Here is a 15,418-nt window from a genome sequence, read left to right on the forward strand (position 1 = left end):
TAGGCATTTAATCTTAAAATCTCAATTCCACTATTTAAACAAGAGCAGTTGAACTGCCCATCTGAATTTGGTGTCTTCACATAAAAGGGGGCTTTTGGAATTTGCTTTTGCTTTAACATCACAGACCTTTGATAAAACTATCCAGGGCTGGCAAGGACTGCACTCTGCTGAGACTCCTGAGAAAGCAAATTACCTTGACTGCATTGCAGAAATGCAGTTTACAGGTAATGCAAGATTATATCATTAACCCCAGCATTTTTCATCCCCATTTGTTATCTTTTCATTATAATTTTAATTGCAGTATAAACATTTACATCACTACCATTTCCAAATAAAATCTAATTGCTTGTGTTCCCCAGCTGAAGTCTGATCCATACATCCTATTTATTTTACCACCACTGAAACAGAAGCATCACTGTGTAGAAACAGTTACAGCACAACAACTCAAGGATTATAAATTTGTGCAAGTGGATGAATAGGAACCAGACCAACTTTGAATGCACAATGTTCTACACTGTAAATCTCCTCACAGTTGATTTGCAGAAGCTATAAAGAAAAAGATTCTGCTCATGTACATTTTAAAATAAAAACCTCCTGGAAAATGAATCAGTATCGAAACCTGATTATATTGAACTATAACTCCTACAAAATGTTCACACATCATGCATCACAGACAGAAATTAGGCAACTCAAAGTATTAAAGGAAAGGCAGATCAGACTCACACTAAGTGCAAATAAAGCACCTGCTGTATAGAATAAATTCAAACGAGTGGTTTTTGTTACAAACAGGTCACTGCAATAAAGGCAGGCAAGTGTGGCAAGGGCACTTCATGCATTATGGAAAAATACCTGGACTTTGACTTTACGAAACGATGACAACATGATGGAAGAATGTAGAGTCTAAAAGGGAGGGGGAAATCAAGATAACATTCAACTAACGACCAGCATAAGGATATGGCTGAAATTTTTCTGTCAAAGTACCTGTTAATCACTTTCCTTTTGCTTCCTTTTTACATAAAACAATTTGGTGTTAGTATTACCCAAGCTATGGAAAATGACAAGACCCTCTCATGCAAAAAGAAGGTTACAATATAAACAGGAAAACTTAGTTAATTCAGTATGTACTAACCCTTCCAGTTAGTTCAAAACAAACAAACAAAAAAAAAATACCATAATCTGAAGGTCAGAAACAGAAAGTAAAGCAAGTTATCTGGACTTGGCAAATGATGGTTCTTGCCACAGTATAAATCAAGTGTGACAGCTTAATTTGAAGACACAAATTCAATCAGAAGGTTTGGAATGTAAATCTCTACAAAAATGTTGACTTTCCATTGCCACAACAAAAAATGGACAGGTAGCAGTTGCGACAGAAGGTATTTTTTGAGATGACATTTTTTGAGATGCAGCTGTTAAGAATGTCCAATCCACAGAATTTTCAGCTGAAAATTTCCTTGTCTTCCCCAGCCCCACAGACTGCAATCCCTCCATGGAAAACTGCAGCAGTGTGTGTGTCCTTGTGCGTGCTGGAGCTGTGGAGGTCTCTGTGGCATTTGCACAGCTTCACCTGTGTCAGCTGCAGCAGGGAGCCGGCACGTTCCCCCTGCTGGAACCCCGGCCGGGCTCCCAGCCTCAGTCTCCATCCACGACATCTGCAGTCTGCTCCACCCCATTCTTCTGCTGCCTACACTCACTCCAGGGACAAATGGAAAAAACAAACTCCCACACTACACTAACGAGCAGAGGAGAAAAGGGAGGAATTTGTATTATTTCCTCCGATAGAGGGGAAGTGATCAACGGTCTCCAAAAAGCAATGTATTTATGATTAAAACATTTACAACCCCAAAAATACATTACACAGAAAAAAAAAAAAAAAAAAGGCAGCAAAGATACCAAGCTATTTGTGTTAGTTGTAAATACAAATTTCTCACCAAGAGGCACCACCCTCCACCAAGAGAATCAAGGCCTCTCTTATCCGACTGCTGTGCAGGAGAAAAATGTGCAAAAAATGTTTAAAACGTGTAAATGTAACCACCATTTTTGTTAAAATCAACCAGAATTATGTTTAACTTCCTGAACTACAGATTTCATATGAGCATTACATCTAAATCTGTTTCTTTAAATGAAATTTTGACTTCAGTTTGACCAATATGGATATTGTGGCTTTTTATTTCAACAAGAACAGAAATAAATGACTTCTTGTGAACAATGTAACCTGTTATCTTAGTTTAAGTATTTTCCACAGCTTAACAATTCCATTATTATGGTTACAGATACTGCACACAATGAAGCAGAAAGCAACCCATTTTCAACCTTTTGACCATTATTTTCTCTGCACAATCCATAAATAAGGACAAATGAAGATTTCAAGGAAGAGCACAAGGAAGAACTAGTTGCATATAAATGCATGAAAATCCAACAGTGGGGTTTAAAATTTGTGTTGAACAAATCTGAATCCCTGACTAAGGCCTTTTGGTGAACACAGTCATTGGAATCTTCTGGCACTTTGCTGAAAACAAAAATGCCAAAAGAAAATGGATTATTTGTTTTCCAGAAAGATACAGAACCATTTCAGGCTGAGTTGGCTTTTTTTGGGATGTTTTTTCTTTTTTTTTCCCTGATATGCTCATCCACCATCTCCAGACAACTGCTCTTCAAAACCTATTTAAATATGTATGAAAGACTGCTCAGGAGTCACGTACATTTTCGACTGGATCACAAACCTGGTTTATGATAAAACAGCCACAAAAAAATCCTGAACAGCCAATATGAACCTGCTGAAAAAAATATACAGTGGTAATTGCTTGGTTTTCCTTCAATATCAGGGAAAATGGTTGCCCTATTGGCACATATTTATGACCCAACAATGCAGATTTTTATGGTTATAACCAGGTAAGGTGTATGTGGGCAACAAATTGAGAAACACTTGATTTGGATTTGTTTTAAATAAATTTAAAATAAAAATTAAAGAAATAACCAGGGCAGGGACGAATCCTGATTCTTTTACAAAGGAAGCAGTAGACCTTGCCCTACATACAAAGTAACACATATATGAAAGGAACAGAGGTCGGGAGATTCCGTTTAAATGCCTCCCTGCTTGTCAGCTCTGCTGAGCCGCCCCCGTGTCCGTCCCTGCCCGGAGACCCCCGGGCCCTGCGGCACGGGCTCTCCCCGCGGCCCCGGCCCCTCCATCGCTCCTTCCTTCTCCTCCCGCATCTCCTGACCTTGGACAGGGCTGGGCAGCCGCGGGAGCCATTGCTGTGCAACGATTCCCGGCGCCGCGGAGCGCCGGGGGCTCCATCCCCCGGGAATTGTCCCCGGGAAATGCCGGGTGGCACCCGCGAAGGGACGGGCGGGCACGGCGGGGGCTGTTAGCCGCCGGGGATGTTATTGTCCGCCCGTTTGTCCCTCCCCGGGGCGCTGAATGGGATTCCAGCCGCGGGTCGCGCTGCTCAGGGCGGCTGCGGCCGCTCCCTGCCCGCCCGCCCTTCACTCGCGCCGCACCCCCGCCCTTCGTTCCGCTCCGCTCGCCCGAGGCCCGCGGGGAGACACCGGGCCCGGCTCTGCGGCGCCCTGCGATAAAGAACCGCCCGGCGGAGTCGCGGAGGGCGAGAGCGAGCGGCGGCCGGGACGCCCGGGGAGGCAGGGCAGGGCCGGCCTCAGCCTCCCCCGGCTCACCCGCACACCTGTGCCCGCTGTGCGTGCGGGGCTGGGTGAGCCCGAGCGGGGCGCGGTGAAGGCCGCGCGGCGCCCCCAGCCCGCCCTTCGCCCCATCCCCTCACCGGGTCTGTGGGTGCGCAGGGACCTCCAGCCGCCTCCGCGCCCTCCGCCACGGACCGCGCGCGCCGCCCGCACCCGCCCTTTTATAGCCCGGCCGGAGGTGACGTCAGCGCCGCAGAGCGGCCCTGCCCGGTCGGCGGAAAGAGACGAAGAACTTCGGAAAGAATCGGGAAAGGAGCGCGGGGAGGCCACGCCCACCAGTGCTCTGCCGGTGAACGACGGGGATCCGGAGAGAGACGAGTGAATCCGGAAACCCACGAGCAGTTCCGGAGACACCGAGGTGTTCGGAAAAAAACGAGGGAGAGGGTCCGGAAAGGCACGAGACGTTTCGGAAGGTCCGAGCGATTCCGGAAAGAGCCGAGCCGAGGAGCAGGGTGCGGGAAGCGCTTGTGCCCTGCAAGGACCGGCCTCGGGCACCACAAAATCACTTTATTAGAGGGGCAATCGGTTAAAATGTCCGCGCAGGGGGTCGGCAGAGGGGTCTCTGCCCCCTTCTCCGGAGTCAGGGTCAGTTTGGGTGTGACAGTCGAGGTTCTGCGGCTCAGTGATGAGGACAGGTCACCAGTGCAGCATCCAGCCACGGTCAAAGCAGCAGCTTCGTTAGTTTTACATTATATAAATGTGTGTTTATATATATGTATAACACACGCACATACTCATATATAAAATTTATATCCAGATGTATAGGTAAGAATGGCTGCTTGAAGCACTGTGCAGTGTCACCCAGAAGCCTGGCAAGGACACAGCATCAAAAGGCTGCGAGCGCCTGTCAAGGGAAAGCTATTTCTGAAAAGCTGATGCATAAATTCAAAGGAAAATGAGCCTTTAGCATTAAATCAGTGTTTAAAATAGACACATTCTACTCTAAAAAAAATGAAATAATTAGAGTCTAGAGGGCTGAAAGGCAGCAAGAATGTTATTGGCTCGAAGTGGTGAGTGGGTTTGATGGCTGTGTGAATTAATAACACTTTATTTGAGTGAAGTACTTAATTGGAAGCACAGGCACTTATGGTGACACTGCATCCCTGGGACTGCCTGGAACTCCTGTCTCCAAGCAGAAGTCTGACTCACACCAACTTTGATGCATCTCCTCCTGAAGGCACAGTATTTTCACATCTGCAATGCTCTCCTTGGTCATATTTGATATAAACGTACATGCAAAACCACCAGGGATATATGCACATGACCTTATTTGCATTGCATCTTAACAGCACCAACTGGCTAACACCCAAACCTGCTAAAATGACAAAAACAAGTCAAACATTCAGCTCAAGCAGCAGATACAACCTCAAGCTACATCTAAAAACAAATATTGATTCTTATGAAGCATACACATTATTCATTTAGTATTCATATTAGTATTTTTAAAATAGTAGGCATGTGGATTCTCTTTACTGAGGCAGAAGAGGATAACTTGTTTTTTTTTTATAAAAATATATACTTTTATTTACCCCACAAATGTTAGAAACCCCAAGTAGCTGTCAGCAAAAAAAGTAGTATTGTATTTCACAAGTACATCAACAAATTCTTCCTTGGGTTTGGCACAGGCAGACAATTGTTTCTAACAGACAAGACCAATTACTGTCTTGGCAAAGTGAATCTCCTCCATAATTATGAATATGCAATATATAATTAAAACATCTCCACTCAGTATGAAAAAACCTCATACATTTTCAAGTATACTAATAAAAGTCACATTGCTTCAGAGTTATCTGGCAAAAAGGACACCAGGAGGATATTTCCAATTTCCCAGAACAATCACAAGGTAACAGTCTAAAGTATTCCAGAGTCAGTTTACAAAATACATAAACCAAATACAAATCTAACTTGGGTACTAGACCATTTTAAAGACAATGTTAAGGGTTTTACAGGCCTGAATTCCAAAGCACATGTTACAACCTCTTCTAAGCAATCTCAAGAACTATATGGAAAATCAAATTCATATTTTCATATGAGAACCTCAATTCCATGTTCTACAGCTTCAAATCATGGTGCCTCTAGGAAAAACAAGCCCCAGTCTGGTAAAAAAAAAACCAACATTTTCAACTTGCAACAGTATACTGGCAGAATAATTAACTACCTTGTAGACCTCAGAAGTAAATTTTGTCATCTTAGAGGCCACCAAAACAGTTCAATGACAGCTCACTGTAAATCCAACAGATTTCCCATCTCCCCTATTCATTAAGGAGCTGTGGATTTTCTTGACTGACAGAAAAAAAACAAAAAAAAAAACAAAACCAGAACTTTGATTGTTACAGGAGCTCTTCTTTGGCCCACAGAACTTTTGGAGCAGTGAGTCTACTTCCCTTCAACCCAGAATCCTGCCTTTCGGAGTGAAGTTGCATCCAAGGGAGATGTCAGTACTGCTCAACCTTCACCAGCCTCACCATAGATTTTAGATGATGTTGAGACAAACAAGTCCATCAGCATAACTGCAGTTGAATTAGAAAAGATGTAAGAAATACAAAAATAAATTTCTAGCAGTAATTTTGAGATTGATTACGCTGTTAAGAGTTCATAAAGCTGTGAGGTATTTTCACTTCCATGAGCCAAACAGCACTGTGCAATTTTTCAGTCCAAGAGTACTTAACCTCTGGAGCCATCAGGACAATGGATTTAAAGCATCTTCCACATGATTAAACATATGAAGGAAAAGTCTTGAACTTTCAGTAATTTATTATACAAAAACTTATAAAGATCTAATGCAAAGATTAGCTTCAAAGACTAACCAATCAGTCTTCTTGAATTAAACTTTAAGGGGAAAGGAAATACAGGCTGATTTATGTTCTCCAAAAGGAAGGTGTCAGAATGCCCTTTGGTAATGGAATTTCCTCTGCACGTAGACATTTCTAATGGAGAGAAAGACAAATAATAAAGATAAATAAATGTGTATCTTAATTTGGCACCTTCTCTCAGGCATTCTGATGGCTCTTACTATACATTCAAAGCATTAGTAATAAAATGTGCCAGTTTAATTATTAAATGAAAGTACAACTTCAAAGCTGTCATATTTTAATATCATCTAAGTCAACATTCACAGAACAATTTAAACAATCAAGTATTTTACTGTTCTGCAAGCTTTATTAAAAAAATATACAGAATGCAATGCTAAACAAACACTACAGAGACCAGTTCAAATTGTCACTTCCCCATATATTTAATCAGGACAAGTGCTAAAAACACGCAACTACTGATAAGAAACAGCCATGACAGAAATGACTCAGCAGAATCCTCCTCAACCTGTACATCCCCTCTCACTGATCTTCCTTTATAACCAAAATACATTTTCATTGATAAAAATTAGGTGTGAGGTAAGAAAGCAGCAACATGTTTGATATCATAACTATCATTAAGGTAATTCAGTAATTGAAAAGTTAAAAAAGATGGATTAGATCATAGAGAGAGGTCTGGTGGGTGGCAAGCAGTGCCAACCTCATTATCCAAATGATGCATATATTCAGTGGTGGGAAAAAACAAAACCCAAACCAAAACACCTGAAAATTAAATGAACAAAAAAAAACCCCAAAACTGCTTTACCTGCACGAAATTCTTCAAACGTGACAAACAGCCCATCTGGCCAGAGCTGGTCACAGCTTCAATTCTGCAGAAACAACAGCATGTTTCAAAATCCTTTTAGAAAGTCGTGTTTGATTCACATGTGGGTGTGGGGGTGGATGGCAGGGATTGGAAAACATGGATGAGTCATTTCAGAGTGTAGACCAACATTCCTAACCCCAGATATCATACCTTGGGATATAGGATTTCTGGATAAAGAACATTGTTTTCCAGAACTGAATCCCGTACTGCTTCATCAGAGCATTGCCACACACCTGTGATACAGAAAGGCCAGGTTTACAGGACTGGGTTTCAGACTTGCATGACAGCTGCAATGAATCTGCTCCATACCAACAACTTAATGCTTTATTCAGACATTTAAAGAAATACACCTACACTAAAACAAGCAAATCCTCTAAATGCTATTACTGCTACCACAATCCCCTTCTTTCCTGTTATATGAATCTTGACATCCTTCATTTCACCCCAGTTTCCCTCCAAAAATAGTTCTCATTCCTAACACAATTTGCTGGGGCACACTGTGGTCATTTCCCCACTGTGATTACTGCTGTGTGCAGTGATCAGTTTTCTCCATACAGTTTACAGGACAAGTGTTCCTCTGACTTCACCATCCCTAACAGAATCCCCCATGGGGTATTTCACCTCCTACTTTCTCATCTGTACTTTTACAGTTCTTTAGAAGCATTTGAAGAGCAGAGAAGCTGCTTGTGTTCAACAGTGTTTGTGTCCCCTGACTTCAGCCTTTAACTTTGGCTGTTATTTAGCATAGGCCTATTATCTTAGGAGAAACAATTAATATCCATCAGGCTCTGATCTTTTCAGCCTGAAAAATCTATCCTGTTTTATCAACTAATTTGGCTGGAGCAGCCACAGGACCTCTTTGCACAATACAAACTGCCAAGAACTTAGAACAGACCTTATATAAGACCATACAGCTATTTTTAAAATACCAGAAACCTTAAACAGAATCAAATACAACAACAGAAATAGTGTTTATAAAAACTTCAGTTTTTAAATCATTCAGCTCCAAAGCTGTATTTGCAAGAAGGTGGAAATATTCACATTCCTTTCTGAAGGAATAAGACCAAGTTAGAAAAACCTGCTGTGAATCTCACCTCAGCAATTCCTTCACAACCCAAAAGGGATGTAAATTGGTGACATTTAACTACTAACAGTTATCCACACCACTTACTTCCAGGAAATCCAAAAGCAGCATAGCTGTCACATCTGCCAGAGGCTCCAGATTCAACATCTGCGCAAGCCAGCGCCATCCATAGCTCAGACCGTGAGGATGTGCCTATAAAGGAAGAAAGAAGCTACTCAGCACTTGCTTTATGACTTGTAAAACACAATTATCAAAGCAGACAGTTTTCTGATTGACTTTCTTCTTTATAAAACTTGACATAAAACTTGATCATTGTGAAAACATAAAGGAAATAGAAGTTCACACCATTAATTACTTGGCATTGCTTTGTTCATCATGGTTATGAACATTTTCCTCCAAATATATCCTGAGCTAGGTTAAAGTCAGCACACTTCAACTACAAAACAAGCTTCCAATACATTTAATACAATACAATCCTGGGATAGTAACAAGGTTCTAAGTATAATGCCACACACATACCCCTTGTTTGTTTCCATAAGGCCAGCGGAGCTGAATGATGGCAGCATAGAGACGAATCATTCCTGACATCCTTTTAAGAAAATGATCTTGTTCTTCCACTTTGGAATCATGAACTTCATATCCAAGCATCCTTAGTATGAGAAAACATTCTAGTTTTAGTACAGGAAAACACATTCACTCGAGTCCCTGCAGCTCTCAGCTTACTTGAAGTCAACTCTACTGAGAATAGGGATTCTTCAAAAACATGCAAGAATTATTGCAAAGGCTGACCATTACCCTCTGGATCATATGTTCCACCATTTGGTGAGGCACTGGAACAGGTCACAGAGAAGATATGGCTGCCCCATCCAAGAAAATGCTCAAGGACAGGCTGGATGGGGCTCTGAGCAACCTGGTCTAGAGGAAGGTGGCCCTGCCATGGCAGGGGGCTGGAATGAGATGGTTTGTACACACTTGTGAGTGAACCTCCAGAGTCAATGCCTATGTGCTCAGGGATGGGGGAAAGTGGAGTTCTCTCAAAACAGTCTTCACCCTTGAGGGTTCATGCAGAGTAAGTCCAGTAGTAAATTTACCTCTGATACTCTTCCATAGAAGTCCCTTCTTTCCGAGCAGGGTAAAATGGCACAGAATATGGGCATTTTTTGTGCAGATGAGCTAAAAAAATGTCTCCGACTCGAGGGTGTAATTCCCAGATTCCTGAGAGCACCACAGCAATTGGGAAAGCTGAATCATGGTGAAAAGATACTTCTCCTTCCCCATGTCTCTGGAGGGTAGAAAAGAAAAGTCAGCCACCACTCCTTCAAGTAATTTCTCAGGCAAAAAAAAAAAAATCTTCATTTTTGGAGTTAGCCTTTACTAGAATCTGAAGAAGAATCTGAACATTTCCATGGCTATGAACCAAGGACAGAAAAGCTGATGAAGCCACATATCCTCAGCTCCCACAGAGGATGACAATAAACTGTGGCTCAGAATAGAAAAATGGGATTAGCAAACACAGGCTTAAAGTGCAGGCTGCACGGATATTCTCAACCCAAAGAATCACTTTCAAATGTTTACAAATTAGTGACAGTTTTACTCCATATGCTGATTTTTGCATGCATTTGTTCCTGCAGGGACAAAAGTTTCAAAGAGCCCAAATTTTGCAAATAAAGAGAAAAATTCTGCCAAATTCAAAAAAACAACTCAAACTTCATTTCTTGAGAGGTGCTAACAAGAAAGCAGGGACTGAAATTTGCCTCTTGAGTATTAGTGTTCGGGTTTTTGTCCCCCAAATTCTGCCAAAATATAAGGTTTGGGCCTATATACAGTTTTGTGATACACCATAAATTAACTATCAAACTATTTTCCACAACAGTGCACCTAACTAGTTCAAAATATGTAAGACATATGCCTGAAATTTAGAAGTTTTTCCTCCCAGAAGAAATAAAACAAAGGTTGGAAGTTAAAGAGAAACTAAGTTTTTTCACTGCATTCATACAGGCAAACTGAACACCCAATGATTTTGTTCTTCATAGCTGAAGAGACAGTTCAGTGTCCAAAGGCATCTCCTGGTGCACTGGCTACCTGTGCCACCCCAAAAAAAGAGATTTCCTCACCACAAACTTCTCTGCAAGTTTGTAGCAAACAAACTCCAGCCCCTGTGGATGCTGAGTCACGGACACCGTTTGCCCTTCAGTCTGAACAGGCTTCCCAGACAGCAGGTTATTGATTTTGTCAAACACCTCCCTCAGCTTAGAGCCTGCAAATACAGAAGGAATGTATGGAGACAGAAGATAAGGGAACAGCAGACAAGGCTTACCCAGACCACATCAAGCTCACCAATACCAGACCCACATCCTTGCTCCATCTGATTAACCAAACTTAATCCCACTGAAGAAAGATGTTTTAAGCAACAGGCCCTCAAAACACAAGCAAACCCTCCTGCACAGATAGGCTGTGTACAGGTCAGCTTTCTGCTACAGGAACACTTTATATGCTTGTGCCCTCATAAAACCTCTAAAGCAAAAGGAATTTCAGTGGGATTGAGCTCTTGGTGTTGTCCTGACCTGATATGCTAGAGATCTGGCTCACAGGGATTGTAGCTGCTTTCTGCAAGTTGGTTTTTATCTTCTTCACCTGGAGAACAAACAAACAACTTTAAAATCCTTTCCAAACAAGTATATATCTATATTAGCTTGGATGAGCAGAATGGTAACAGAGGCTGCTACAATAGTTTTAATTTTTTTTAATTAAGAAATTAGAAATTAATATAATCTCTCTTCAACAATATTAGTAATTTGTTCATACCTCAGTGTTGCCTTTGCAGTTTCCAATTTCACTGAAAGCAGCAACACATTGCTCAGCAGCATCCTGAAGCTGCTGGTACCACTGCATGATACTTTCTTCTGTTTTAACCTGAAGTCCTGTTATTTAAAAAAAAAAAAAAGATAACTAAAAAAGACCTAAACCTCTAGTGAGAAAACTCGTTTTTTAAAAATGCAAGTCAAAGGAATAAAAAATATTTTTAAAAAAGCCACACCAACCTTCCTTCTGCTGCTTTTCCCCTGACTGCTGTGCAGGGGCAGGAGTCTGACTCTTCATCTGCTCTTTTTTCTCTAACTCTTTCTGCTTTTGTCTCTTTTCCTCTTCATCTTTCCTCTTCTTTTCTTCTAGAGCTGCAGTGATTTCCTGCTGCATGCTGGATATCAACCCTCGCATCTCCTGCAGAGCTCGTTCAGTGCTGGCCACATCTGCTTGAGTTGGGAACCCTTTCTGCCAAGAAACATGAGAGGTTACACAGCATTAACCTTTGGTTCCAGAGTCAGAGGGCCAACTGCCAGCACAAGGAGCCTTTGAAGCATTTGCCTTCAGATAATCTGGGAGCTAACTACGTATTTTATCCCCATCTCCTTTATTTGTACATAACACTGGTCATAATATTTGTAAATAATGCAAGTCCATGACTAAATATCCTAAGATATTGGACAACAAAAATTAATAATACACTTGTACAAGTGCAAGTGAACTCCAGTGCAAAGCCTTGACAGCCCCCTCTGCTGAAAGCCAGCTGTGACAAACTGGAACATAGGATTAGCCTTATTAGCACTTTATCTTTCAAGACTTGTATCCATCCTAGAAAGAAAAAATGTCAAGGAAAGCCAGCTACTGCAGAAAAGCTTGAGAGGAGAGGAGAATGGTAAGATGTTCAGTATTTAACAATTCATGAACCAGTCCACTGTCACAGAGGGAACTTTACAGCACGAGTTTCCAGCAATTTAATTTGAATCTTTCCTCTGTAGAAGTTCTCATGCATTTTGATAAGCCATTTTCAAGAGAACAGCTGAAGTGCCAGAGGAAAGAATTCCCCTTTGAAATTTAGTGCTTTATAGGATGAATATCTAAAATCATTGCTGTGATATCTTATTTAAGGGCTTCATGAGAAGCTGCCTTTGAAGACAATGACAGGGAGCTTTATGAAGGAATGACAGCCCAAGTTAACAACTCCAGAGCCTGTACCTCGCTCGTGGTGCGGATGAGCCCTGACACCAGTCCACAGATCTGGTTGCCACGATTGCTGTATGCAGACAGATCAATTCTGGGCAAGTCTTTGTGCCTGTAGTTGGGATCAATCTGCTGGTTCAGCTGCAGCAGCTCCTCCTGGATGGAATAAAGGCGGCGCAGTCTCTCCTGGCCCTCTTCCTTGCGCAAACGTTCCAGCTCTTCCTGGCGCTGCCTCTGCTCCTCTGCCTCACGCAATTTTAGGTTCAATATCTGGGGAGACAAAGACACAAGAGTCATAAAATACCTCAATAACTCTAGTTGTACAGTTCCTTCCTGGTCTGATGGCTCCAGATTTACAGGGCCTTCCTGTTCCTAGGACACAAGTGCTTTTACTGCATCTCCACACTGCAGCAGGTGCCCAGGACAGCACCAGAAAATCCATCCTTACTTCAGAGTGTCATGAAAATACAAATAAATCAATTGGTCTTTCCAGTTCCCACCCAGTAGTCATGGTCTTTTATGAAAGACAATTCTTAAGAATCTCAGACCTTTGCTCTATGTCGGTGTTCTTCCTTCAACTTCTCTTGCTGCCCCTGAGCCTCCTTTGAGCTACAATACACATAAAGACAGAAAAACTGTATTCAAGACATTCAGGAGACAAAACACAAACCAACACACAGGAAGTTATTCTTAAAACAAGCTAAAGGAACTTTAACTATCATAAATGTTGTCTTTTTCTAACCACAGAAACCTCAACAATAGCCAGACATCTACTCTGACAGCTAAATTGTAACAGGATAGTTAATGTAAGACAAACAACAGGTGAAATTTCCAACCACAAGTAACTAGCATAGAACTGTCAGGAAGAGGAATTAATCTGCACTTTGATTAAATGCTATAAAATTCTATTGATACCAGAGGCAATCTCACCTCTTCTCCATTACTTCTTGCAACTCTTGGAATTCCTGATGCCGCTTCAGCTCCCTCAGTTCATCAAAGCGCTTCAGCTGCTCACTGGCCTGGGCATAGGCTGCCCTCACCATCTGCTCCTGCTCCTCCTGCCGCTGTCTCAGCCTCTCCTGCATTACAGAGGGGCACCAAAGGGAGTCATTGAGCAATGTGGACAGAAGAAAACACAAACTGAACTGCCCAACATTTATAACTTGCTGTCCTTGCACTGTTACCTCTGACTGTGGAGCTCTCCTGGGATTCACAGACAGCCCCTCAATCATTTTTTCTTACCTTTGCTTTCAGCCTGTGCATCTCTTCATACATCCGAATGCAGCCTTCAACTTTTGCAACTTTAGATGACAGAACTGCTGGAACAACTTCTTGATTGATTTCCAGGAGACTATGATCATTTTCCTGTACAGTCAGTATAAAAGCAAAATCAGCAACTAAGCACAGGATAAGCAACTCATGGAGGAAAACAGAAAAAGCAAGTCTCCTAAACTATTATTTGCCCAGCTTCCTACTCTTCTGCCTCGTAAAACAGAGTCAGAATACATGTAAGTCACTCAAAGACTCCAGAGAAACCAGTATGGTTACTCATGGACTTTTCCAACAGTCCTGACCCTCCTCTGTGACCTTATCCCTCCAAATGGACAAATCCTGTGCTGCTAATCCATAACACAACAGAGCTCCAACTATTTTCCTCAGTTATGGTGAAAAATGGAGTTTGCTTTGGGTCTACTGCAAAACATTTTTCTATAAAAGTCTTGTTAATATTGATTTTATCATCACCTGTTCATACTACAAAAAAAAACAAAAAAACAAAAAAAAACAACCTAAGGATGTTTTCCCCATAAATTAACAGAGCACAAACCAGCCTTAAGCTGACAATTTATGACAGCAAGTTAGGACTTTTTTTTTTTTTTTTTTCTCACAGCTGCTCCATAAACATATGAATTAAAAGCAGAAATCTACCTTGGTCTCACTGGGCTCTGTAGATGAAGGTGGTGAAGAGCTCCGGTGGCTGCCAGGCGGGATCTTCTCCGCAGAAGCTCGTTTTGGGAGTGGAGTGGACTGTCTGGGCGTTGAAGTCCCGGAGGGTGTGAGTTCCTGTGCTAACTGCCCACCGAGGCTGTCCAGCACCCAGCCGCAGTAAGGGGAGAGCTCAACGGGAGCCACACATCCTTCCAAGGCAGCCTTGAGAGAAAACATTCCCCGTGAATGCGGCACAGCCTTAGTTTCAATAAAACTTTAACACACCATGAGCACATCCGCACAGTTAGTAGCTGCTTTATCACCGCAGCTCAGTATCCCATTTAACCCTTTTTTCTGCTGTCTTTCCAACACTTTTTCCGGACTATCCTACCTTCGCAGGACATTTGAACCCCCTTGGACCAGCCGCGCTCCCTGACCCCGCGCTCCCGAGCCTGGACCCGGTCTGGGGATATTTCAAGCCCTGAGTGTCACCGAGACGAGCGGTCGGTGTTTCCCAGCGGGCAGGGCCGACTCCCTCACCTCATCCTCCTGCCAGTGGCTGCAGTAGCTCAGCCGGCCCTTGCTGGAGAGGCGCAGGGCTTCCAGAGTGTCGAAGCGGAGCTGCCAGGACTCCATGGCGATCCTGCACTGGCCCAGGGGCTCCCTCACGGCCCCCGGCGGGTCTCACGGCCGGGCCGGCCCCATCCCGCCCCTTCCGGGCCGCGATGGCCGCATCCGCCTCGTGCCGGCGGGAGGGGCGGTGGCCGCCCCCTGGCGGAGAGGCGGGGCCCGGCCCGGGGCCGCGGGTTCGAGTCCCGGCCCCGGCAGCGGCGCGCTAAGGACGCGGCTCCACCGATCTCCCGCTTATTCTGTGCGTGCTCGCCGAGGGAGCGCTGCGGCCGCCTTGTGCTGCTTAGCCCCGGTCGCAGAAGCAGAGGGAAGGCTCCACCCGTGAGCCACAGAAATAGTTTGGAATTCAGTTGCCTGTACCAACAGCCCTGGGATGTGTTTGCTTCTCCAAATTCACACACATCT

The 15,418-nt window shown here is 43.2% G+C and overlaps 2 protein-coding genes across 7 annotated transcripts in view; both read right to left on the bottom strand.

The window, feature by feature from the left end:
- The window catches only part of SPTAN1 (spectrin alpha, non-erythrocytic 1), a 45,957-nt gene extending 42,099 nt beyond the window's left edge, over window positions 1–3,858 (bottom strand). For all 6 annotated transcript variants that reach the window (XM_053962077.1, XM_053962076.1, XM_053962075.1 and 3 more), the window contains exon 1: window positions 3,780–3,858. The gene's annotated coding sequence lies outside the window, so the exon portion shown is untranslated. The remainder of the gene's footprint in view (window positions 1–3,779) is intronic.
- A 2,577-nt stretch (window positions 3,859–6,435) lies between these two features.
- GLE1 (GLE1 RNA export mediator) lies at window positions 6,436–15,109 on the bottom strand. The gene is made up of 16 exons (XM_053962276.1): window positions 14,924–15,109; window positions 14,384–14,605; window positions 13,700–13,822; window positions 13,388–13,536; window positions 13,006–13,066; window positions 12,473–12,727; window positions 11,500–11,728; window positions 11,264–11,379; window positions 11,023–11,092; window positions 10,573–10,715; window positions 9,550–9,740; window positions 8,978–9,107; window positions 8,546–8,650; window positions 7,525–7,607; window positions 7,315–7,378; window positions 6,436–6,626 (listed from the first exon to the last, which is right to left on the bottom strand). Exons 1-16 carry the CDS (start codon window positions 15,017–15,019, stop codon window positions 6,558–6,560), a joined length of 2,106 nt encoding a protein of 701 aa, XP_053818251.1. The 5' UTR covers window positions 15,020–15,109; the 3' UTR covers window positions 6,436–6,557.
- Between the last annotated feature and the right edge of the window lie 309 nt (window positions 15,110–15,418).

Source organism: Vidua chalybeata, chromosome 21 (genome assembly GCF_026979565.1).
Source record: "Vidua chalybeata isolate OUT-0048 chromosome 21, bVidCha1 merged haplotype, whole genome shotgun sequence".
Lineage (NCBI taxonomy): Eukaryota > Metazoa > Chordata > Aves > Passeriformes > Viduidae > Vidua > Vidua chalybeata.